The sequence below is a fragment of the Malus domestica genome, chromosome 08 (assembly GCF_042453785.1).
Source record: "Malus domestica chromosome 08, GDT2T_hap1".
Classification (NCBI taxonomy): domain Eukaryota; kingdom Viridiplantae; phylum Streptophyta; class Magnoliopsida; order Rosales; family Rosaceae; genus Malus; species Malus domestica.
The window spans coordinates 10,400,577-10,426,983 of NC_091668.1; the positions used below are offsets into that span (position 1 = coordinate 10,400,577).

The following is a 26,407-nucleotide window of genomic DNA, read 5'->3' on the forward strand; positions in this document are numbered from 1 at the left end:
AAGACTACATACGCATGGGTCAGTTTGTTACAGACAATCAATTTGTTAGCCGGAAAGCTTCTTCACTACATTACAAAAAATATGGTCACTGCGCATAATAAATTATTTGTGCCTTATGAGGCCAAAGGGTACCAACATTGGTGCCTATGTAACAATAGCAACAATTGAGCTATTTGATCCTGGCTTAGCTTGTATACGAAAAATTGAGGAATATATAGGTGTATTGGTGTGTATTGGTGTGTAAGTTGAGAATGCAAACCGTACGTGCTATAACTGAGACAACTAAAAATCGAATGAAACAAAAGTGATTTGCATGTCAAGAAATATTTAAGCAGCGTCGACAGAGGTGGAAAAAGGAGCGTGGAGTGAAGATGAGCATAATTTCCAGTCATCTTTGAGAAATATTCAGGTGGGCAGGGAAGAGATTCGTCAACACAAGCCAACAAACTGCGGCTCTTCAAAACTGGAACGATCTGAGGAAGCCGTAGGTTGCAGTTATAGGTCGAGATTTGATAGTTATGGCTTGACTTGAGACAGAAGGGAAGACAGTCAGCGGCAGGAGGATTGGTAGAAATGGTTGACATGGTGAGAGAGAAGCAAGATCGGGAAAGAAAAAAAACAGACGGTGTGAAAGAGGCGGAGGCAGAGAAGAAGATGAAGTGAATGGCCTCGACAACTCATCAGAGGCATAAGGTATGTATTAAATAATCATTAATCATGCTGTCCGATGAATACATTTTGAGTTAATGAGACACATCTGTACAATCGAAGACTAAAAACATCTGAATGAATGATGATTCTATCGCTATCAGCTGGCAGGCAACGAAAGCTCGATTACAAGTACGCTGTCTTATCCAGTCATGCACCAGAAAAAATAAGTGCTTATATGGTGTCTTTGTAAAGTGATGACAACATGAACGATAAAGCAGTAGCAGTCTGCCATGTGCAGACACATTGACATGGAACCCAAAGCACGTTGCCTTCCAATTTCTCAAATTTCAGCCACGAACCTTTGCCATCTTCCATTTTCTTTTCGAGGACACTATTGTCTGGTTTAAGAAATCAGGAGCTTACGATCCTTGAACCCGTCAGTTCTACATGGTCAGTTAGCAGTGCGTTTCTATTCTAGGTGGTTCTTCTGTGATCTCCAACAGTTGCACCCGCTCCCATGAAAAGAATTCCCTGAGAATGCATACTAATGTCTGAGAAGTCCTAATTGAAAAATAGAAAGTAAATAAAAAGAAAACTAACAATTAGAATAGTGACAGAAAGAGGATCTCACAAGTTCATAAACCCCAAAGACAGCTCTGCAAATTTTCTTCAAGAATTTTGAATCACATGCAGTCCAGTCCAGCATCTTTCCAAGGAAAGCATTGCTTAGCCAGAATATATAGTGAATTTCCCTGTGTATTATGTATATCATCGGAACATATTTAAAAACAACTGCAACACAATTAGAAAACATGCCATAGAACATTTCTTTTGACAGCAAGTACATAGATTCGTTGTAAAGCCATCACTCACCACCATCCAATGCATGAATGTTCTACTTTTTCAGATCAACAGCAAGAACATACCTTGGTCAATCTATTGTTCAGGCACAACAGCTTTATCTTTATATTGGTCGGCCTGAAAAGGTTGCAAGGAACCCCACGATCTTCCGACTTTCACTTTGACATCCAATGGAACTGAACAACGAATAATTAAATTAGGTGCAGCAAACAAATGTCCTCAAATTATCCACTATTGAGCAATGTTCCAGAAACTTTAGAAATATACCACGAAGCGAAACAGCATTTTCCATGCTCGTCTGAAGCAGCAAAGCAGCTTCCTTTATCACAACAGGATCAACTTCTAGTACTAATTCATCATGTACCTGGTTAGAAACCACCAACAAGCATTGTTACATGAGTTGCCTTGTAAATGAAGCAAAATTATATTTAAATAGAAAAGCTAAAAAGATGCTAAATATCTTAGCTTATTAATATCTTCCTCTACACTTCAAATTGACCAAAGAACTTAACACAAACAGAATTTCCAAAACCGACCTGTAATAAAATTCGGCAGCGGCCCTTCAGTATGTGTAACTTTGTTGCAGGATGAGAAGAAGAATCAGGCCTTTCAACACCTTCAACTATCACGGAATATATATTTATCATTGCAATCTTAATTATGTCAGCAGCAGATCCCTGTAAAAGGAAGACATCAAAGAAAAATACTACAATTTAGTGATTAACGTTAAACCCCCACACTCCTTGTCCCCACAGAAGGGAGGGAAAAAGCCGTACCTGACATATAGAATTCACAGCTTGTCTCTGAGCCTTCGACTTTTCTTCACTGTTTCCTAGTTTTATTTTTGACAAAAAGCGCTTTCTTCCCTTAAGGGTTTCGATGTATCTGGGCACAATAATGCAGATAATCAACAGTTGGATATCTTCAAAATTTATGTATACCAGAGTGTATTACATTTTCTTTTTCTGGGAAAGAAAAAGAAGACGAAAAGAATGCTAAACTTATATCAACATTGACCCCTATTCTTTACGAAGAGATGCTTCTTCCAAAAACTTTATAACCAGCACTAGGAGAAGAACCAGTGAATTTTGAAAACAAGTCAAAACACAAGAAAAAAAATGCATAAACCTTCCCTCTCATGCCAAAAAATAAATAAAAATAGACTTAATAAATAAGAAACCTCAAACTGATCATATGATAACACAACTATTTAGAAGGAAAAGGCAACGTGATGAAAGAGTTGAGTAATTGGAGGAAGAAAAAAACAGAAAAAAGCCTATTCAATTGTAAGAAATATTAACCAAAATACTACATGGTTTTCAGATATGATAGCAACCTATTCCCAAGTGAGTTCAAAGACTTCTAGCAACCAGGAAAATAGTAAGATGTCCTCACCCTTTCGTGCGGCAATATGCAACTGCTTCATTAAGCCAAGAAGCAACTCCAGGAAAAGAACTTCTAAAGTTCTTTATTTTTTCGGAAGCTTCTTCTGGACTGCAGTCCAGTTGTTCTGCAAGGCTATTAGCACCCATTCCATAAAGAATGCCATACACCAACCTTTTGGTCTGATCTCGTACATGGGAACTAACAGACTCTTCTGAAATCCCAGTCCATCTAGCTGCTATCATGGTGAAGACATCACCATGGGGATTACTAAGGAGTTCAGTGAGTGCAGAGTCTTTAGAGAAATGTGCCATCAGACGCAATTCAATCTGAGAATAATCTGCAGTTAACAGTAACCAGTTGTCCTGCGAAAGAATAGCAACAATAAATCAACTAATGTAAACCATGAAATCATAAACCCCATCCCCTTCTCCTGTCCTCTATCTAAATATATGACATTACTGTATCAACCCTCCCCCGCATCCTCATTTACTCAAGAATTTTGACTTTTATGGTATAAATGTAACAATAACACACAAACGGCCTTCAAGGACATGAACAAGTTGATCATTACCTGAGTAGGAATGAAGTAGTCACGAGCATTGATGTTGAATTGATCGACATCAGTTTTGTTTCCATTTCCATCCTCATTCATTTTAAAGTCAACCATATGTTCAACACACTGCATAAATAAATCACGGTTAAACCTTGTTAACGACTGAAGGAGAGGGAGGAGAGAAAAAATCAACTCATGGGAAACCCAAACCTGGAGATTTGGTTCCTCCATTGAAAGCCGACCAGTTGCTGTTGATGTTTGGAGCCAATGACCATGTAATGTGTACTTTTGTGTCCTCACGGATAGCCTACCCAGTGAACAAATTGATCCCAATGTACAGTTTAAGAGTTTTGCCAATGTACGATGCTCTTTAATGACGGGAATTATAGGATGCTCATCCCTGAAATGAAATCGATTATAGGTTGCTCATCCATTAAATTTAAAACAATGAGAGGCTGATGCCACAAATGACAAAACCAAAAGATTCAAGTGTGCATGCAAGAATACTCAAAAACCATCTCCAAGTGTTCACTATTCAAACAAAACAATCTAAACGGGATGGAAACCTCTATGGAATCAAATAATTAAATAGCAATCCTATTCCCTTGAGTATTAATATTTCAACAGCTAATTCACACATCAGATGGGTGAGGTTACGTAGTACGATAGAAGAAAATAAGTCACAAAGTACAATAGAAGAAAATAAGTCTCGCTTAATACCTTAATAAATCCAAGCAATGCTTGTCCGTACTTGGATGTTGCTTCCCCTTATTGCGCCCCTCTGGTATGGGCAGCTTTAAGTGTCCATACAATACATTAGCAATTTCTGCTGCCGTAGATAACGAAAATTTCATGCCAGCTAGCTTGTAAGCTTCCTTCTCAAGCTGTCCTAGCTTTTTTCCTAACACCTTGCGTGCTTGTAAGCATCCCTCCATGTTAAGACCCACTCCCCATAGCTCCATGTCAGCAAGAATATTAACCTAGCATACAAATAAGCAATAAGCTAGCGTCAAAAGTGGTAGGGTTGGGTACTGGTTCTCAAGCACCTAACTAAACAGTGGTGATGCATTTATACATGCATTTAAATCCAAAACAAACAATAGCAATAATGTAAACCTCAAATAAAATGAAGTTCCTCAGAAAATTAAGTCAGATGCTATGAAAGTAACTTACCAATGGGATTTCAATATTTAGGAGGGCTTCAGTAAGGCCTTCAGCAACAAGTAACTTCCAAAGAACAGAACATAAGGCCCGTATTTGTGCAGCCCGACGGCAGCAACCGTTGTGTGCAGCTCTTCGCATCTGATTCTTCCACCTTCCATTCCGATTAGCAGCTGCCGCAGCTTCACTGGATAACCTTTTCTTAACTTCCTATAAATCATTCTAAAATCTTCAATGCAAATTCAATAACGATGAACATGTAAACAGTGAATGAAACAATTATAGTTAAATACTTTTTCCTTTAACAAATGCTTTGATTGAAATGATGTTCTTTTTTTATTTTACCTTTTCCAGGTTAGGATTAGAGCTTCTCTCCTCATCAGGCCAAAGAACCCAGGCCACGATGCACATGTCAATTCCATCTTTTATATGAACTGGAGGCAACAATAAAAATGAGCTGTCTATGATTTCAAAACAAGCACTTTTCCCTCCGAGATTCTGACAACCAAATCTCTGAGTATGAACTGCAGGACTTTTAAGTGCCTGAATCTGAACTTTCAACTTCCAAGTAATTTTTCTAACACCTCTTTTTCCCATTATTTTACCAATCCTGTTCCATCTACATTCAGCCATCTCCAACAAATCATCAAGAGGTAAGCCATTACTTCTATTGCCGGATCCATTCAAATTCAAGCATTCATTTTTACCGCTGTCTGAGCACAGTAGATCCCTAGGAATATTGACATAGTACACAGGAGAGTTTTCCCAACAGATGGCTATGCCATGTATTTCAAAGGGCGCAACAGAATTGAATTCTGATCTTTTGTTGTAGTGAATATCAAAATAGAACTCTGAGGTGGATTGCCAGAGATCCAAGAAGGAATCAAAACCACCAAGAGTATTAACTGCATGAATTGGGCCTTTCTCACAAGCATTGCCCTTATAGCCAGAGGACAAATTATCCCTTCTGCAGCGTTCCTGTTTTTCAAGATCGTGAGACTCATCAGATGCCCTAGTTCTATCAACTAAGCTTTGTAACTGAACCCGGTCAGGCAAATCAGTATTTTTGTTTTGATCAACCACAACAGTAAGCTCATCTACGGGGGTAGCAGACCCTCGAATATGTACTTTAGAATTTTCAGGACCAGACTTAATTTGCATGACACCAGTTGACCTTACTTCTGCAACCTTTTCAGAATGGACCCTACCTTCCAAAGATGGCTTAGCAGCATACTCTGTGCTGTGCTCTACATTAGGAAAGCTACTAGTGGAGTTATCACCAGAGGAATTTCCTGCTCCTTGCATACTGGGACTTCCACCGCCAGTTAAAAATACCGGTCGAGAAAATTGTGGGACATCTAATCCAAGAGCTTTGAAAGCTGAGAAGGCAGCAACTCTTGCCTCTTCAGCTTTTTCAAGAACTATTTTGTGTGCACCATTCTTGATCTTCTTTGCTACGCCTACTTGGATGCGCCTTTGAGCTGAACCTTCTGCAGTCATATTATCAACTTACCAATATTAGGAAAGAATACAGGAAAAATACACATTAAAATAAAAACAAAACTTTAAGAAATATTAAAATAAGTTAGAAAAGATAAAGGGACAAAAACTCTATCTTCGTAAAATAAAGTACATAAACAATAGAGGTAGAACCATTTACATGAACAAATATTATCACAACCCCGCTGGCACACAAGCACATGAAACAAATGCATCTGAGCAAACTTACATGCATGTAGAAAACTAATTGTTGTACAATACTTGACTGGAAAGAGTACCATTTGTGCAGTTCATTGAAAGACCAGAAAGAGTGTCGCATTCAGAAAAAGGTCTTGACATGAGTTATCACTTATCACATAGTAAAATTTGCCTTCTTAGAAAGAAGTCTTTTCTGTAGTTACTGGTTCGTAATATTACTCAAACTCATTTCCTTTTTTAACGGTCAACGAGAATGCATTCACCTGATAAATGAATGTCTCCAAAGCAAAGAAATGCTAAGAACTAAGCTAAGATTAATTATTTCTTAATAGTCCTGGTAACCATCACAAATCAAACATAGTTTAGAAGAATGTGATCTTATCAGGACATTTAGTTGATATTAAGATATCATTTCCAAGAAACTTATCATAGGAACCAGAGAAGCCATGTACTAAAATTAAAATCTTATATGCATCACCTTGTTCATTCCATGATGAAGATTCAAAAAGAGCTTTGACAATTTCAGGGATGGACGCTTCAGCAATTGCTAAAGAAGTACGCAAGCCAGCTTTATAGAGTGCCCTTGCTCGAGAACCCTACAGATCAACACATACCATTTACATATAATTATATAAAAACCACTGTTGAACATACTTAAGGTATGAAAAGGAGATTACAAATATAATTGTAGTTCACATACCTTGACATATGGAATTGTAGTAAGCTCTACAATCTCGGCTCTCACTCCAAATGAAACACGATTTTGGAACTTGCAAACCAAGCCCTCGAAATCATGCCATCCAAGCCTCTCACAAAACATGGTTACCATAGATGCAAACCTTCCAGCATTCTCTTGTAAGGCCTGCACCATACCTCTGGCCACTTTGAAAGCTTCACAAACCTCAATGATAGCAGCTTCCTTCACCACAGATGGAAGAGTACACATTTAGCAAGACAGAAATCAACAAATATCACAAATTATATACAAGCAATTGCAATTAATATCCCATAAATAAATAAATTTAAACTGATTGGTGCTCGAAAAAAGAAAAAGAACAAAAATTTGAATGACAAGACTAAAGGAACAAAATGCATGTCACCTCCCATGTTCGTGTGTAAAACCAGAGCAAGGGAAGCCATTTAAATAAACGTGAATGCATGCCAGAAACTCAGACAATGCCTCTGAGTATGTGTGCCTATCAATAAATGAGAATCACATGAAGGAAATCCTCAGCTGTCAGGCTGAGAAAGAAGAAAGACGATACCTGAACTAGTCTTGACAGGATGAGAGCAACATAGAACCGTTTACACACTCGAAGTATTTGATCATCCTGAAGTACAGTATCGTTGTTCATTCCAGGTCCACTTTCATATTTTCCATGCAGCGGTTTCAGATTTTCTCTGAACCTGTTTGATGAACGCACAGGTGCACCATGTGCCATGCGCATCAAAAATGGTTCTGTCACTCCAACACGACTGCCAACAGACTGCATTCCATGAAAAGAGAATGAAAAAGAAAATTATAAGAACCATAAATTTTGAAATCCATGAAATCAGTTGGCATGGAGTCATAAAGTCATACAATTTTGACTTAATGCTCACTGCTCAATTCACAGGCAAATATCAATTATTGAAAATATTTCAGTTTTATGTTTGAATATGGATGATGGACTGATATAGATAGGTTTGAAATAGTACAGGAGTTCAAAACCACTCAAAGTGTTTATAAATCCAATCAGGGTGGTGACCTCTCAGCAGATGGGGTCAGCTCTAGATAATCCCATAAATTGCTAGCATAAGACAAATTCATACTTTAAACATGATGTTTTCCATAATGTCTCCAATGAACTTATTTGTTCTCCAATAACATATAAAAAATATATTACATGCACAGGCACAAAATCATTAGCAATTAATTGCTTATTTGCTAAGAGGCAAATTACCTGGTCAAGAGCAGACAATTCCATGAACCGTTCATAATACAGTTCCCAATCAGGCTGAACATCAACATTTATTGGTGTTACTAGGTAAACTAAATGCAAATCAGATGCAAGCACAAACCCTTCTCTTGCTCTTGAAAGATCATCCAGCACAATCTAGAACATCAATAGAGAAAGCATGATCAATGTCGAATGCATTACCTAAATTCAAGTAGTAGGGGTCAGCTAACAGAAAAATATAATCCATCTCACGAGTTATTGTGCTGACAAGTTTAGGCTCAATGATGTGCAGATAACAAAGATATTTGGGCAATTAATTGGACAATAACAAGAATAAGTTAGAATCTTTACAAGCGATTCTTCAGGGCAGAGGGAACTGCCAAATGCTGCACGTCCAAGAGGTGTGATACTGTATAACTTAGTATCCTCATTCCATTCTAGAAATTTCCTGTGGCACAACCACCTCAAAGATTCCTGTGCTGATTTCACCACATCTTGAAATGGTTTAGTGGAGTTTAGAAGTGTGCACCTAACATATCGATGAATGTCATTAGCAGTTTGAACCATTCCCCCAGCTACAACTTCTAAGATAGCATGGGTCATTCCATTCATATCTTCAGATAGACAAGAACGCAATGGCAGACAGCTTTCAGTAAGAACTCCCATAATTCTTTTGATCTCTTCTGGCTTGCAAATAAGTACCTGGTCAAGTAAAAATATACATATTAATATAAATGAAATCGTTATACCAACTGACAAAGCAAATAAAAAAGAATGAACTAAAAATAAAAAGGAAATTACACAAAGATCACAGCATACACATATAACAAACTGATTATTTAAGAGAATCCTTGAAGAAGAAGAATAGACACTAAAACATACACTTTCTCCTTTTGTATCTATTCCAGTTCGACCAGCCCGACCAGCCATCTGTCTGTACCTTGTCCCATCAATAAAATCACGACCAATCTTGGGCTGACGAAAAATGACCCGCCTAGCTGGTAGATTAACCCCAGCTGCTAAGGTAGATGTAGCAGTTAAGACACGTACCAGGCCTCTACGGTAGCAATTTTCGACAATCTCTCTCTCCTCAACCTAAGAATAGACAAAAGCAGACAGATTCATTCAGGAGAAAAGCTCATCTACTATCTATTTGTGGAAACTAACCATCAAAATAAATAACAAATGGAAAACAGAAAAAATTATAGGGAAAGAATAGTAAAAACTTAGAAGAAGACAACCCAAAGCAAAAGAATACCGTGAGGCCAGCATGGTGATAGGCAACACCAGCAGGAAGAGTTTCTTCTAATACTGGATCCAAACCAGCAGGGCACCTTCGTAAGGCATCAATAGCCAAAGCAACATCATGAAATTCACTGTCATCACTGCGAATGTTAGGTGAAAATTTCTTGAGGAATCTTGAAACATGCCTTGCTGTTGATTCACATCCTTTTCGACTAGAGCAAAATATTAGCACGGAAAGACCCTCTTGAACAACCTGAGATACATTCCCTCAATTCATCATTGATCAACTTTCAAATTAGTGCCTCAAAACAACTTCAGTAAAAGATGGGATGTAAAAAGTCCCTACCTCATTGCACAGCTCCACAACATGATCAGGATCTTTACCACCAAGGTCAGCTGCTTTAGGAAATGTTCTAACAATATCCATTTTCTTGTTATAAAGGGTGTTACCAACTTTAATATATTCTTCTAATGGTACTGGTCGAAATTCTGTCTGGTATAGTGCAGCCTGCATGTATATTTGTGGAAAGTTAGGTATAGAATATGGCCAGCCACACCATGAAGCTGGAAAATTATGGAAAGATGTGTGTGCTAGCTAGTAGGGTACTTTGTACTCCCTCAACACAATATGTGAACAAATTCAAAATAAATTAGTAAAATTTTCAACAGAAAATACTCTTATTCAATTCATATAATATCAAAGGCACCCTTAAGCAATCTTAATCATAGATCAACAAATTAAATTAAGATGGTACTACATGCAACTCACTTCCAACCAACCCACTCTCAACTCGCATACCCCACTTCCTGTTGTAACATCCATCATACATCTTGTGTGTGTGATGCGTTTAGTTCGTAATTTGGGGTAACATAACCAAAAATTCTAACATGAAAGACATGAATAATGAAATGCTTTCTAAAAAGCCAACATTTAACCTGTCGACTGTATAATGCTTCAGGAATAACCAGTTCGTCCAATATCAAGTTGGCCCATAAGAATCTAAAATACGAAATTTTAAAAACATGGTAGTTCTCTTCAGTCACTAAAAAGGTTAAAATTTGTAATCAAGCTAGTTGATTGCCTAATTGGGTGATTGGTCAAAAAACATTCCGCTGGAAGATTCAGAACAAGACTAAACTATTTGATTTTCTTTCCCTCAGAAGATAGAGCTTATGAGAAGGTTTACTTATCATATATAGCAAAGTACTTCAAGAATGGAATTCAATCCCTCTTAGATAAAAATCCTTTAATCCAAGTAAAGATTATATATATCTATAATCTTAAATCAATGTTGAAAGACCCACAGCTACACGTATTATGAGACCTGCAGGTGTTAATGACAACTGCCTACAATGAAACATTTGTTCAAAAAGGATATAGTGGAGGATAATAGTTTGTTTTATAGTTCCACTTACCTGAAGCCAATCAGCAACGGCTGCCACATTTGGCATAGTTGCACTCATCCCAACAATTTGCAGACCATGAGCAGTGTCAGCCTTACCACTACTCATACCTGAACTTTCTCCACTACTTGATCCAGAATTGCCTTCACCAGCTGCATAACGAAGTTTGGTCAACAGAAGTTCCAGAAGATAACCCCTACTTGGATCTCCAACCTGTTAATGATTTATAAGCATGACAGGCATTTAAATAAGTCCACCCAATAGGCATACACCAAAAGAGATAACCAAATTGAGAAACGAAGGAAGAATAAATATGCATAGAAGAACAGGATGTTGATACATAAGTTAATAACCACAAAGATATGGCTTAAAGTACCATGTGCAATTCATCAATCACAATAATCCCAATTTCTGAAAGACGACCCTCTTCCAGCAGCCTGTTTATCAAAAAGTTTGCCTTTTCTATTGTGCAAACAGCTACAGAAGTATCTTTGGGAAGTGTTCCACCACCTTGGTTTCCGTAATAACTACGAACATGCTTACCAAGTGGTTCAAGAAGTACGTCCAAATGTTCTGCCTGCACCAGAAAGGAATTTGTAATTGATATTACATTTCAAAAGAAACAATAACCCAAACTTGCAAATCTTTGAGGGAAACAACAATATCACCTTTTCTGCACAAATTGATACATAAGGCAGTACAAGTAAAGCCATTGCTCCAGTTGATAAGACCCGCCGCAACATTAGAATTTCTGCAACAAAACTTTTGCCAGCACTGTGGCAGAGGAAGCAAGACTAAGAAACATATAGATGCCTTCCAGTGAAAGGAAAAGAAAAAAAGCATAAACTTTTTCTACAAAACAACTCCATCTTTTCATTGTGATAAAGAACATAAAAGTTAAAAGAGTTAAAATAATAAAATCTTCTGATACATAAGCTGGAAGCACAAATAGAATGATAAAGTAGAGAATTAATAAATGAAAAAAACAACAGTGGCTTAAAACTCTGAAATGTTAAAGGGTTAGTAGATGTTACATACACTGTACAACCCTATCAAATCACTAAGGAAGACTCAAAAGCACAAAAATGACAGAAAAAACTAAGATAAAAATAAATGGCATAAATACCTTGTTGATGCACAATATACGAGATTCCTTCTCTGCAATACACCATCCACCTGAAGGCAATCAACCTGAAAGATGGAGAATGCATATACATTATGCTTGAAAATTAGTTTTAATACAGATTCACAACAACCCAAGGTCCCAATCATAAATACGTTGAAAGGTACTTTTACCTAAAGCCCTTAAAACAATGAAATCCTAGTCTAACAGTAAAGAGAAGCATATTGTTGGTTCAAGGCCAAACCACGACACTGGATCATTTGTTATAATGAATATATATAATTTCAAAAATAATAATAGACAAAAGCTCAACCTGATAAAAAGTAATAAAGAGAAAGTGGAAGACCAGAGCGAGTGGTTCATGCATATACGTAAAAAAATAAAACTTCGGACACCATAATAAAGTCCTTTCTTAAACAAATTGAAAACCTTAATAAAGATTAGACATTGGGAAATCACAATTTTAACCATTTACTTGTGACAACACCATCAACCATGAGCACCAATTTTCTTGTTGTCCTTTCGTAGGAAGATTATGGGTTTGTCATTGACAATGCTTCCTCAAGGCAAACTTATCCCAATTCTATTTCCAAGTTTTCATCCCCAAATCACACAACAAACCTAACTGCATAGACAGTAGTTCATTTTAAGTGCAATGTAGATTATCATTGTCATTGAAAAAGTATCCTAAATGGAAAATGCTTAAGAACTGAACATCTCCCAACCTTTTTCCCAACTTGTGTGGCACGTGATATAAGCACTACATCATTGCATTCAAGAACACAGCCACATTGTGTAACTCAATGTGATGATGTCATGTAGGTCGGATAAAATTTTGGAAGAAAGTTCAGGTAGTAGCACTGTCCATCATAGTTAAACCAAATAGAAGCATCAAACCCCAACCCAGACCTAGTTCCATTTGACAAACAAGAAAAACCAAAACACACAATAACCTAATCACGTGTCAAAACAAACTAAGTAGATGGAAGATCCACCCAAATATCAAGAGAGCAGACCACCCAATTAACCTGCCCTCCGTCTGTTATCCTCCAGAACTAATGAATTGAGGCTATTGAGCACTGGCTTAACTCAGAATTTGAAAGATACCTGCCAAGGATACAGTTTTGAAATTCCTTTCTTTCTGTATATGCTGCATATTTCTGGTGGAAGCCAACTGTTCAGATCGAGGCGATCTTTGAGAGGCATAGAGCTTGAAGGAGTACTTGCTTCGCTAGATTCATGGTTACCAGTCAACTTCACAACTTCATCAACTGGTGAATAAGATGTCATGCTATCATTATCTTTGCCTGTCAAATCCACTTTCATGTTGGTCACTGCATTAACAGTATCTGTATCTGGTTCTCGAAATATGACTTGATTTTCCTGAGATTTGCTGCAACGGGTCATGATAGTATTTCTCAGACCTCTATGGTCTGCAAGGCTGGATTCAGATTGCTCACCACCTATAAGAGCTGCGCTTTTTAAATTGTATGCATCACAATGATGTGGTACAACTTCACCCAAATTTTTGTCTTCGCAAGAAAAATCAAAATGTTTAACCGGCAGTGGGGACACTTCTTTATCTAAATCCTTTCTATACTTCCCCTTTGGCCCTGAATTAGCACTGTTATCCATGCGCTCACCTTCATTCAGCATTTCCTTTGACTTGCCATCACAGGGTGCATTTCTCAAATTGCATGAACTTTTACTATGATATTGGATGTCTGCAGCACTAATTACTTCTGCTGCTTGTGCACACAGGCCATCAGCAAGTTGAATGGCATCATTCCAAAAAGCTTCTCCAGGTGAAAATGATGAGCTTCCACGTGACTTGGGGGTTTCACTAACAATAGATTTTCTAGTCATCGAACCTGGTGTATAGCATTTAAACATGTCTAAAAATTGTTTTGGTGTATTACTGCATGTTTTCAAGGTTGACTGGAGCTCGAGCAGTTCATTAACGATGGTAACCTGGCCATAGCATTAAAACAATATCATATCAAGTGTGATCCTACAACAACAACAACAACAACAAAGCCTTTTCTCACTAAGTGGGGTCGGCATATCAAGTGTGATCCTAATATAAGAAAATTTCTGGGTATAAATTTAACCAAGGTAACACATTTTCAGAAGTCTTGAAATCATATACCCTATTTTCATCAGGACGACCAGACTGCATGGCTTCAGAACTCTTCTCACTGCAGCAACTTGATTCATGTTCCATGTGTGACTGATTGGTAATGAGATGCCTCTTTTTAAATATCTTGTCCTCCCGGTCAAGCTGAGATGGGCTAGCTTGTCTCTTATGGTCATTTACTTTCATCTCTGGCAGAGTACTTTCATTTGGTTGAACATCACTAACACAAAACGAAATAGATTTAGGAGGAAACGAAAAGTATGTTGAATGCAGAATTTGAAATATGAGAGGTTAGGGAAAACAACAGGAGCAAGCTCAGAAATAAAAAAAGTATATATCATGGTGCCCAAATGTTTACAGTCCAGTACAATACCTGCAATACAAAGACAAAAAGTCTGCTGCAAACTCTTTAAGTTCTGCACTTTCCCCACCTTCTGTGAAAGCTAAGTAATCCTTCACCGTATCTCCAACTGCACCATCACCCACCTTGGTTAATCCCTCGAATGTTTCCTTCTGATTTTCTTTGGAGGCATTATTAGCTTGAGAGTGCAGTTGATAAGACAAGGGGAGCTGTTTAAATTCATCTTTCAAGGAACTATCCATCACTGATGTCAAATTCCTTTGAACTTGATCTTGCTGGGCTAATGAATCACAAACTCTGTGCGAAGGCTTTGGGGAGATACTATTGTCCTGTGAACCCAACAAATAATTCTCCAAAGTGCCTTTGGCATCGGGCGAACCCTCTACCATAGTTTTTACATCTTTTTCATTTCTCCCAGACTTCGATGCGGGTGATGAAGGCTTCCTTTTCTTTGAAGAAAAATACTGTACATCCACACAGATGAAAAACTGAGTTATGTAGAACTGTTTATACAAATTACTTCATTTTCATGACTCAAGATATATAGATTCAACTGAGGTTTTTCAGAGAAACCCAGTAAAAGCCAACACTTTTCACCAAGAATCACACCTGATTTCTAGTTCAGTTACTGTAAGAATGTAATACAAAATCTGTCCCTGAACCCCACAAAGAATACGCCTTTCATGCACAATTGGCAACAATAACGAAAACAATGTGTTTCTAAATCCATCAATTTCTACCCAATTATACTCCAATAACATAAACCCCGAAGAAAAAAATGAAATTACAAAACAAAACGTGCGTCAATGCAAAATTCAAACAAACTAATCACCAATTCTTCAAATAAACGCGTCAAGATTCAGAAAGATTTCAAATTTGAATGTGAAATGGCTCCTGTGAGTTCCTAGGGTTTTATTATAAGAATTTATTTGGAAACCAAACCTGATTGACGCGCGACCGAGGAGGCGACGCCATGGCTGAAAGCGGAGAGTTCCACTGCAATCGGAGAAACCCTAGAAACCAGTGGCTTTGCGCTCTGATCGAAATCTTAATTCCGACGCCGGAAAACGGCCGTTTAGCTCTCAGGTGGGTGCCCAGTAGGCATGGTTCAAACTTCCAAATCCGCAGGAAGACTACAGTACAGTGGTGCTCTTAAAATAAGCGGCCTCACCCGGGAATTGAAAATATTGGCTCTTTTTGCAGCTGTGCCCCTTTACTTTGTTCCATTTTTATAAATACCACTTAACCATTCGAAAATACGATCACTCGATAGAAAAAACAAATAAATGTAAAAGGATAAGTCAATAAATTTATACGATAATGGCGTATTTTTTTAGAGTGTTGTTATTCTCATCCAGTGTCTTATCTGTCTACCCATTTTTTAATAAAAATTTAAATTACTGTTTTGCTCTTTTGTAAAATTACTAATAAAAACCTTAAAAGATAGGTTCACAAACAATTTATCTTTCCTTAGACCCTAACTCACCCGATAAAATCCCAATACGACTCAGCTTGAAATCGTTCCAGTTCCACATTATTTTCTATATTTGCTACAAATGAATTCTCATAAAAATCTTGAAAACAAAGACAAACCCAAAAACCAGGCAACCAGAGTTTGTTTCTTCTTTGCTTTCTCCGGCCACTCTCTTGTTCAAATTTAATGTTTTTGTTTTGTTTGGATGCTTCAACAATGGATATCATGAATTGATATGCAATGTGGACTTGCTGCATATGTATAGTGCTGATATTTATATACACAAGTGTGGAAGAAGAACCGGGGAAGAGTAGTCTTTTATAAAGGGTATCGTGTTTGATCAATAGAAAACAAGGTTGCAAGTTTTGTCAGTGAGCGCTATAAAAATATTTCTCCACTGGTGCAATAATTTTAGAGACAAGCTCGGAGTTAAGCGAGGATGCTAATTGGGATATTTTAGGAATAAAAGTGGGTGGAAAAATAACATTTTAATTTTTGTTTTTTTATGGTGGTTGGGATTATAATGTAGATGGAGAAATAGGACAATGTGGTAGGTTTAGTAGCTTTGTTTTTTTAATACAATTCCTCATTTCAATGAAATTGGAATTTTTTTAAAGGTGTGCGAAAGAATAAAAGTTTTATTACTTTACCCATTATATAATTTCTAAAATTTCAAAACAATATACCATTAAAAAATATCAAAAATAAATATATGGTAATAAATAAAACTATTTTTATTGGGGTTTTTTTAAAATTTATTACTTTACCCATTATACCTTCATATAGTTTCTAAAATTTAAAACAATATATCACCAAAAAATTTATCAAACGATCAAAATACTAAGAATCCCATTTCTCAGTTTGATCGTTCAACTGGAAGATGATGTACTATGTTGAGGATGACAATAACCTAGTAAGTGCCTACCTCTAACATTTTCATACTAAGAATCCCCTTTCTTTGTACTCATCATCTTCTATTCTTTCCAACCTTCTCCAGCATAGAAACTCCATCAAACACCAATTTCCACTTTCAGGGAGCCCATAGTCCCTGAGATTCCTGTGGTTTCAGAGGTGACTAACCCGCAAGCCTCTCGGGCAGCTCCTACTGATGCACCTAAAGCCTCTAAAGTGTCTGCTCCTCAACCTCAGGTTCCCCCTCAGGTACATCATAACTTAGACCTTCTGCTTTTCTTCTTCATAAGTTAATTTTTGACTTTGGTCCCCACTTCTGCTATTTGTAGGCCTCTGTTGAAGGTTTGAGCACTGTCTCTCCTCCCTTAGTAAGCTATGACAATCACCCCCAGCAATCAAAGGAAGTAACTCCCCCTCCACCTGCTTCCAAGGCTCCGAGCTTAAATCAGGTAGATTTACCTTGTCTTCTTTTGACTTGTAAATTTTCCTTTTAACACGTCTGTCTTGGTTGCAACAAGGTTTTGGAGAAGGTTTGGGCAAATCTCCACCGCGCGTAGTGCACAAGAGAGATATTCCTTGTCCCTCTCCTGATTCTGGTATCATAGGAATCTATGTCCCTGAGCTTGTGAGTAAGCAAGCCAAGACTTCTACCACAACTACTTTCATTCCTACCCCTGCAATCCTTCCTACTTCTCTAGCTGAGGCTGCCCCTACTGTTACCGTTGAAGGTGCGAGAGGTGCACTTTTCCACTTCTTCAGCATCATCCTTGCCCGACGTAGTAAAGAAATTTGGGCAAATCAAAACTAAACTGCAGTCACCCCAAGCATCTCTAAATCTTCTTCTTTTCAAAATGCTCGTTAAACTTTCAAGGATTGGATGAAATGGGGCTTCACAACTTCTTTTAGTCTTAAGATTCTCCATGACGTAGAGAATGCCCTTATTGAGCTTTACCAAGCTCAGTTGTTGTCCCAGGCTCAATATAAGTATTTTCTAAATTTTTTTAAGAATTTGCAGGCATTAAGGGATCAGCATTAGAAGGCGGAGCAGGCGTCCAATAGAGTGAAGTGCTTTCAGGAAGAGTACAGCTACGCTCCGGCAATTGGTGGAAGAAGGGTCAGTGGTGGAAGAAAAAATTGCAGTGGTTGATTCTAAAATCCAGTGCTTAGAGGAACAGTTGTCTTTACTCAAGGCCAAGAAAGTGACCCTCACCAACCATCTCTCCCAAAAAGTAGAAGAGATGGAGAAGATTTCGCAAGAGGTTGAGGATTCCAAAACCCAACTTGTGAATAGCAACATGTATTTAGGAGAACCAGGCCCAATTTTTACCATCATGTAAACTTACTTTTCTAGAATAGTTGCTCTGGCCGAAGATGTAAAGTTGTTGGACTAAGATTTTTGTAATCCCTTCATGAAATGAAATCTTCTTCTATTTCACCTTCTGGATTTTTAATAGTAGAAATCTCTCTCCACACTTATCAACTTGCTTAGACCCCTTTGATAACAATTCTTGTTAAGAAAAACTTCTAAACATCTTGGACACACCCTTTAGTTGAAAATCCCCTCCCAACCTCTAGAGGACCTTCCCTAAGGTTTCTTTTTCCAACTGTCCACAAAACACTTATGTAGGCTTCTAGTTCTTCCTTCTTTCTTCTCTTCATCATTTTCTGATTAAAGATGACTCTTGATGTTGGTACTTCTAGCTCATACTTGTATTGGCATTAACTGTATAAAACTACCCCTCTATTATGGCTGCTTTGGATTTTTCGAGCCTCTTGAGAGTTTCCTATGTGGATCTTTCATTCTGCTTTTACCTCCCAAATGGCTCTCCCTTTCTCTTTCTTGGCCCATGTTAAGTTGATCATGTTTATTGGGGGTTCCGGGAAGGGATCCGTGTCAATCATCATGTTGGCTTGAGGTTTCTCTAATAGAAACTTCCCTTTAATGATGAGATCTTGCACCCAATCTCTAAACTGGACATAGTTGGTGATAGAGTGGTTAAATGTGTAGTGCAGCTTACAATACTTTTTCCCTCTTAATTCCTCGGGCTTAGGCAACTTTTTGGTGTTATCGGGCATAATTACTCTTGCCCATACCAATTCCTCATAGATTTATGTGGCCTTGGTTAAGTCAAAGGAATAGTTCTGGTATTTTGAGGGTTTTATGGGAACAAATCCTCCGTCGTTCATCACCACCTTTTGATCTTGGACTGGTTAGACTAATCCCTTCACTATCAAGGGTTTAAAGGGAGTGGTCATCTTTGTTTCACACATTTCTATCGCTTCTCTCCCATGACCATCTCGTCTTGTCCTTCTAAACCTCATAATGAAGTCTTCGGTAGATTCATGCTCGTATTGTTTTACCTCGACTAGATCATTGATGGTCATTTCTAGCTTCATCTTGTAAAACTGCTCGTGGAAAGCCATCTCCATTTGCCCCCAGTTAGCGATGAAATTTGGGGACAACAGAGAGTAACATTGAGATGTTAAGCCCACCAACGAGTTCCCAAATAACCTCAACTTATAGTTGGGATTGTCTTCAAATGCCACACAATGGTTGGAGAACTTGAAGATGTGATCTTTGGAGGACACATTGTTATCTTATCCGCTGAATGTTGGGAATGCGGGCATCTTGAAGTTAAAAGGAAAGAGATTATACTCATCAATGAACTCTGGGTAAGGCTTTTGATAGGCGATTCTAAACAGCGGGTGAGCTTGTGGCTGGGCAGTCCTCACCACCATCCTTCTTAACTCAGCCAACTCATCTCTAAGTTGTTGGTTGGCTGTATTATTAGGCGAGGTATGATGAAGTGGTTCCCACTTCAGGCTACGATTGTTGCCCAAGTTAATCTCATTTTTTGCCTCGGGCTTCCTCCACTTGACCTCTCCTCCTTTAATGGTCATTGGTGGTGGCCTATAAGGAGAATGTTTATCTACTTTGGTAGGCTCTCATTTCCCACTGGTTTCCCCGATCAACTGAGGCATCCCATATTTTGTTCTTTCTTTTCCACTCTGCCCCCTACTGTTTAGTGAAACTAGGGGGTCAAGCAACTCTTCTTCCAGGATTTCTTCCAACACTGGCTAATTGGTTCCGGATTCTTCTTTGTTCTTTCCTTTATTCCTCTTTTCCTCAAGCAAATGAAACAAAAGAATAACTAGCTCCTCCACAGGGCTGTCTTCTCTCATCATTTCTCTAACACGGTCATTTCAGGGGTAGAATATTCCAGATCTAGCCTTCTTTGCATATTTCCTGTCAAGGTACATAGTTTGCTTATTTCTTCTTTCGTTTCTAGAGAGTTTTTCTCCATGCTTTTTAAGACAGCTATCATGGTAGCCTGCAAGTCTTTTTTTGTGACTCTCCCTCTTGATTTCTTAGAAGTAGTCGGGCTTTCCATTAAGACAGGCCCTTGCAAGTCTTCGGGGAGATTTGCCAAGCTAGATCTTGGTGTATACTAGGTGGTTTCTACTCTGTTTTCCTCCTAAAAGTTTGTTATTTCCTTCGTCTTCTTGACATACAAGACTTGTGGTCCTACTAGGCATGCCAAAACTATGTTCGAGTAAGAAACTCACAGGGAGGGGTCCATGGATATAGCACATAGCTCCCTGAGGAGTTGGCACTTTGGTTGATTGTCGAGCTTCGGCTTGCCGATATACTGCAAGAGGAAGACAAAGTTAGTTCTGAAAGGTGCCTTTGTGGGGCCTTAGGTGTAGGTCTTGAGGCTTACAATCAAAACTAACTAAGTGCGAAAACGTGTCATTGCCATCTCTGTATGGCAGATGTAGAACAAGTGTATTTAAGTCGATTACTTACGCCCCAAGTTATTCTGACTTCTTGTTATCAAATGATTGTCGTAGATGGATTAAGTCTACATTAAATTCTTTTTTATGCCTTGAGATCAATGACTTTTAGTTCATTATCTTGCATGCTTAAAGGGTGGAGGTCCAGATATGATCAAGTCATCAGCTTTAATTCACTTTTAATCTTTTTATGACAATAAAACAACTAAGCGAACCAGATTTGAGAACTAATGGAACTATGGATAATTGAAAGACTGGAAATGACTTGAATATATATTGGGGAATACATTATAACACCAGATCTATTAATTGAAAGACAAAACGAAGAGAGGCAGGCAAGATTTCACTTGTCAGGCAAGGTTAAATGTCTTGTGATCTCTTATATGTTGTAGTTACAAAGGGTTGGGTACTAAAAGAGGGATGAGTGGTAAATGAGTTTACACAAGAGAATCAATACCACAACATTTAGATAAGGTAGCAGAGCTTTTACATAGACAAAAGATGTCTTTCTAAAGGAAGTCTAAGGCTAAAAGGTTGCAAAATATGGACAAAGCATAACTTTCTGGATATTTGCTTGACTAAGAGGCAAGTTGTATGTTTGTTTGTTTGATTGGTTGAGTGTCCTTGTTTCTGAGCCATTTTCCTCCTTTTATAGGCGAATTAACCTGATTGTACTGTTTCTGCTCTTGCCCGAAAGCAACTAAAGGGTAGTGAGACATCAATCTTTTTACATGTTCTACCATTTAGAAAGTGCTTTTGGGCCAAGAGTAGGTGGATTTCCATCGGTTGTCACTTCTCTTGTAAGCACCTAGCCTTTGGATTAAATGGGAAGCCGTCATATTGTCTCGAGATGGGTATCTGGGCTTGAATATGGGCCTTAGGCAAAATCTCTTTTATTGAGCTTTTTGGGCTTTCTTCTCTTGAAATCCAAAGTTAAATATTAACCCAAACACATACAACATGAGAGAGAATCTGTTTTGTTAAATTATAACCAAGTTGTGCTCAACCTAGTTTAACAAGATGATGAGTGGAGTTTTACACGAAGAGACACAACAGCTTGTTGCAACACTATACACACCATTCTCACATATATAGATACATATAGATATGCAGTAGCACACCGTCAGTTAATTAATCAATCCCCAATACAACTGTAGAAGGCATTTTATTCTCTTTTTACTCAAATGAACTGTGTAATCTCTTTTGTTTCACATTATAACACATCTCAATAGAAGTTGGTTTTACCTAACATTTGTAGTGTTTTGGGTGAGGGATTTGGTAGTGAGGTTTAGTGTTAGTTCTTTTGTGTTACTAATGCCTAGTTCTTCCAAAATGATAACATAAAGATCCCAAAAAGGTTAACCTTGGATTTAGTTCTTACAGTTTCTCATCTTCTTTCTTGCAGGATAGAAGAACATGGTTCAAGAGATTTGTGAGTTGTTCATTTTCACTTCTATTCTTGGGTGCAATTGTTTAATTTGCTTGTGAATCTCAAATTTTTGTTTTATTGTTGAATTTGATTCTACTAGCTTGCACATGTAAGACCATCTCCAAATGAGATGTCAAATATGCCAAATATGATTAAAAGACATTTAGGTGTTTTCCAATGGATATGTCATATATGATGTGGCATGTGAGTCATTTGACTATTTACTTTCTAGCTGCCTTTTTTGACAGCAAACAAATGAGTCAAATATATTTAATTAAATTTTTTAATACATGGGTACCATTAACAACCAATAGAAGAAAAACTACAATTAATTTTTATTATGTTTAATAGTTAATGTAACTCTAGGCCCAATAAAATAATAAAATAAATATTTGACACATCCATTGGAAAAGAAGAGAATTTAGCACTTGTATTCAATTTGCCACATCAACCATAAAATAAAATTTTGACATATTATATTTGACATCTCCTTTGAAGATGCTCTAAGGCCTAGAAACTGTCTTCCACTCTATTGCCAAGGGGCAGAGAAACAGAACCAGGTGTTCTCAATTTGACCTCAACTGGTAATTACTTTCATCAAAAATTAAAAGAAAAGTGCCTTTAAATGGGCATTTAGTGGATGTTTTAATGTGGGCAGTTGTGAGGGCCATGTTGGACTGATGAATTATCTTTTATCAATGTCAGCCTTGGGAAGATAGAATGCAGACTGCACATGAGCAAGGCACTCTTGTTCTGCTCCAGAATTTGGATCCAGCATACACTTCAGCGCAAGTGGAGGTAATAATCGCATTGGAGCTTTAGTTGCATATGCTGTTGTCACTTGGTGCACAGATTTTGAACTAAATGTACCAATGTAGTGTATTCAACTCTAGGCTGCCACTTATATGTTGGTTTTTCTACTTTACAGCAACATCTAATTTGATCTTATGTATTACATTTCAGGTAATAGTATGGCATGGTATTAAGGAAAGCTGCACGGCTAAGATGATTCAGCGGACCGCAAATTCTAGTCCTCACTATGGTATAGATAACGTATTTAAATGACTTATTTTTATTCTCTTATCTATTTTCTGGGAAAAATTGACTAAATCTTGCTTTCAGATGATATCATTTATTTGTAAACACAACATGGATGAAATTACGCTTACAGTATAATTGTAAATCTTTTGTTTGTTCATGTTGTGGGACAAGCTCTTGTGATTCTCAAAACTAGGGAAGCAGCACAAAAGATTGTTAGAGAATTGGATGAGGGCTGCCTATTGTTGTCAAATGGAAGGTTTGTAGTTGGATGATATTCTAGCACAGGCTCTATAGCGTACATCATTTTGCGATTTACTCTCATATATCTTGTTTTATTTCTCCTTGTTTATCTGTTCCACTCCCCATTAAATAACTTAGAACCCACCTTTTTTTGGTCATTTAACTATCGAGAAACCTCGGCACCAAAATGCACGGGAAATGGCACACACGCACCAACAAGGCAACAAGGCTCCTTACAAGCATCGATACGTATAAGAGAAATACAGGCGCATAAAGTTGTTATTGTTTGTTTCTGTTTAAATTTTCTTCTCATCTACATATTTTTATATTTTATTTTCGTATCCAGAGCAGAAAGAAGCCATATCAACTTCACATTGTTCCCAACCCAACATTATTGAATACGATATGACCATGGAATGGTGTCTACAACAAGAAGGATCAGATCTTTTTCGGAAGAACTTGTATAAGGTCTTTGAGATATTAAATCTCATTTTCAATTTATTGTATTGTGATGGATAATGCTATTAATGTTTCTTCGTGTTGTTTCCTTCGTCTACCTATCTTAAATGATTTTGTTTTTGCTTTTCAAAACTTTGGTTTTAGCAACAAGGAAAGGAGTTGAGACAACTCAAAGCTAAACTTAAACGCAAAGATGCACTTAAGGCGAAATAAGCATTGTGGCTGGGTGAACTTGCTCCCATTGGTAAGTTTTACAACAAAAAAAAAAAAGATCTCTACTTCCTCATTGAGTTACTTAATTCCGTTGCTCCTTGAATTTTTTCGGCCATCAATGATCGTTACGTCAGCTCTATGTACTGTGATTCAAATGAAGCTCTTCTCCTCTTTTGGAGCTTTGTGAAATTGTCAAGAATGATCTAGTTTCATATTTTTTTTTTATAGACTTGTGTGGAAGTGATTCATGAAAGTTCAATGCAAAGGTTTTAAAGGCTATGGGCCAGCATATGATGTGTATCTGTTCCTCTGTACAGTGTTTTGTAAAGTGTGTGCGATCTAGCACATTTAAGTTTCAGTTAAATACTTGCATCGTTCGTAGTCCTTTCCTTGAGTAAGAGAAACTCAAATCATGTATTTGCATGTTCTGTTTAGTCTACTCTCTCTCTCTCTCTCAGTTTAGTCTATTGACACAATCCTTTTTTCTTCCCCCAGTTTTATCATGGAAGAACTTATATGGCTGGGCCGTAATTCAGGGATTGGGCAATTTCATGGTTGCGCGGGTACAAGTATTTTGTTCAGGACTGGTTTCCAGGTGTTGTGAATCTCACCCGAGTCTTTGCCAGTAGGAAATAACTGGATGGTATGCTTCATATGAGCTCCATCACCGAAGAAAAATGTAAATTCCGTAGTATCATCTTCAGACAGGTGAATGACCATTTGTACAGTTATGATTTAGATTAAACAAGTGTTTTTTCATCTTAGTCGAAATTAACAGGCCGTGTTCAGTGTGTGTACAGTTATGATTTAGGTTAAACAAGTTTTTTTCATCTCAATCGAAATTAACAGGCCAAAATTCTCGTCGGCTCTTTCTAGTACACTATTTACCATTGAAAAGTTTTTCTTGGTGGGGTAACTGGTCAAATTCACTCTTTCTATGGGAGAAGGAACTTACATTTAAGGGGATGACAAGTATTTGTACTAAATTAATCACGTTACATCATATGAGAAAGTTAAAAGACATGATCACGAGATAGGTTTATGCATTGCCATTTTGCCATGCGGTTTTGTTGTTGATTTTGGTATTTATAAAAATTAAATAGGGAATTAGAGTGAAGGAATAAATCAAGGGAGTTTTAACGAAAAATCCATGGTACTGTTCACTTTAACGAAAAATCACATTTTTACACTAAAAAGTCGAACGTGGTACCATTCACTTTACCCTTTATTTTTTTTTTATCATTAAAACTCAAAATTTTTAAACCATTTTCATTAGTTTTCCTATAAACCAAGCCTTGCCTTTTGATTTAATTTATGATACTTTTCTATTGGATTTGACATTCCTCCCAGCCAAAGCAACAAGGCGTTGAACAGTTGAAACACGCAAAAAGTTGTCTACTTTCGCTGTTCCATGGCAAAAATATATTTAAAATTTTAGATTAATAACACCTGAATTTTTTCTACTTTTGCGCAATTCAAAATTTACGATTTTACAATTTAGCACTCTGGTTAGGGCTCGTCCGATAAACGTATATTCTTTATACAAGCGATAGTGGAAGGGAGAAATCGACCCTGGATATCGAGTGCAACACGACATGTTCTTGGCCATTGTGTTGCAAAAGACTTACAACCAGTGGCGAAGCCACAGCAGGACAAGGAGGTGTGGCTGCACCTGTCGTTGTCAGAAAATCCCTATGAAGAGCGAGGAATCTACCCCTTTGGACTTGCACGTTCAGCGAAATGCTTAAATGAACGGAGACGGCGAGTATGCCGTCAGGGAGCTCGGGAAAGTCAAGCTTCTCCCCGCCGTGAACGGTGATCAAATGGGGCAAGGATTGGGTGGTTCTTGTTCAGGAGACTAAGATGAGTTGAATGGGGTGGTTGCCGAGATAGTATTTGCCATAAAATTCACCTAGAAAATCTACAGAAAACTGGGTCGGTACTCAGGTAACCAAGTCATCGGGTTGGTCTTTCTAGAAATGGTAAGTTTGCTCCAGGTTTGTTGGAGCTCCTAGCTATATACTGAACGTCCAATTTGTCCCTATCTTTGCTCACTTATTTCTCTTTCGTTACAACTTCGTTTTGCAAACGGATTTACCTACACATGTGGAGTTGAGCTCTATTCGAAAATACTAAGAGTAACCTTGAAAGGTCTACAGATTTTTAATGATTAATTACAAAAAATTGAACTTCGTAACTTGCCAACTAAAATTCTAAAATTAACGTTAATAATAGTACTTTCCTGAAAATACGAATTTTAATAATGAAATCTGGAGACAAAATTTCACATTTAGCCTTTTAGTTTCGCCACTACTTGTAACACA

The 26,407-nt window shown here is 37.6% G+C and overlaps 2 protein-coding genes across 4 annotated transcripts; one reads left to right on the forward strand and one right to left on the reverse strand.

Annotated features, from left to right (window-relative positions):
- Positions 1-660: 660 nt before the first annotated feature.
- Positions 661-15,703, reverse strand: LOC103441318 (helicase and polymerase-containing protein TEBICHI). 3 transcript variants are annotated; one of them, XR_011583677.1, is made up of 28 exons: positions 15,463-15,703; positions 14,533-14,984; positions 14,172-14,379; positions 13,130-13,993; positions 12,026-12,090; positions 11,568-11,673; positions 11,276-11,476; positions 10,912-11,112; positions 9,842-10,003; positions 9,509-9,748; positions 9,133-9,345; positions 8,602-8,952; positions 8,254-8,406; positions 7,576-7,797; positions 7,011-7,229; positions 6,789-6,906; positions 4,958-6,102; positions 4,625-4,822; positions 4,172-4,431; positions 3,662-3,851; positions 3,470-3,577; positions 2,908-3,260; positions 2,289-2,397; positions 2,049-2,189; positions 1,780-1,876; positions 1,578-1,688; positions 1,283-1,403; positions 661-1,182 (listed from the first exon to the last, which is right to left on the reverse strand). XR_011583677.1 is itself a non-coding variant. In XM_070826799.1 (27 exons), exons 1-26 carry the CDS (start codon positions 15,493-15,495, stop codon positions 1,588-1,590), a joined length of 6,510 nt encoding a protein of 2,169 aa, XP_070682900.1. In that variant the 5' UTR covers positions 15,496-15,703; the 3' UTR covers positions 1,301-1,443; positions 1,578-1,587. The 3 variants fall into 3 exon arrangements, 2 of the variants coding, with proteins under 2 accessions (XP_070682900.1, XP_070682901.1); XM_070826799.1 differs by lacking the exon at positions 661-1,182 and having other exon boundaries at positions 1,301-1,443; XM_070826800.1 differs by lacking the exons at positions 661-1,182; positions 1,283-1,403 and having other exon boundaries at positions 1,577-1,688.
- A 7,100-nt stretch (positions 15,704-22,803) lies between these two features.
- Positions 22,804-24,922, forward strand: LOC103441187 (protein ANTI-SILENCING 1-like). Its single transcript, XM_070827223.1, has 6 exons — positions 22,804-22,928; positions 23,094-23,172; positions 23,343-23,427; positions 23,758-23,879; positions 24,015-24,114; positions 24,579-24,922. The coding sequence occupies exons 1-4, from the start codon at positions 22,851-22,853 to the stop codon at positions 23,807-23,809; spliced, it is 294 nt and encodes a 97-aa protein (XP_070683324.1). The 5' UTR covers positions 22,804-22,850; the 3' UTR covers positions 23,810-23,879; positions 24,015-24,114; positions 24,579-24,922.
- Positions 24,923-26,407: the final 1,485 nt, after the last annotated feature.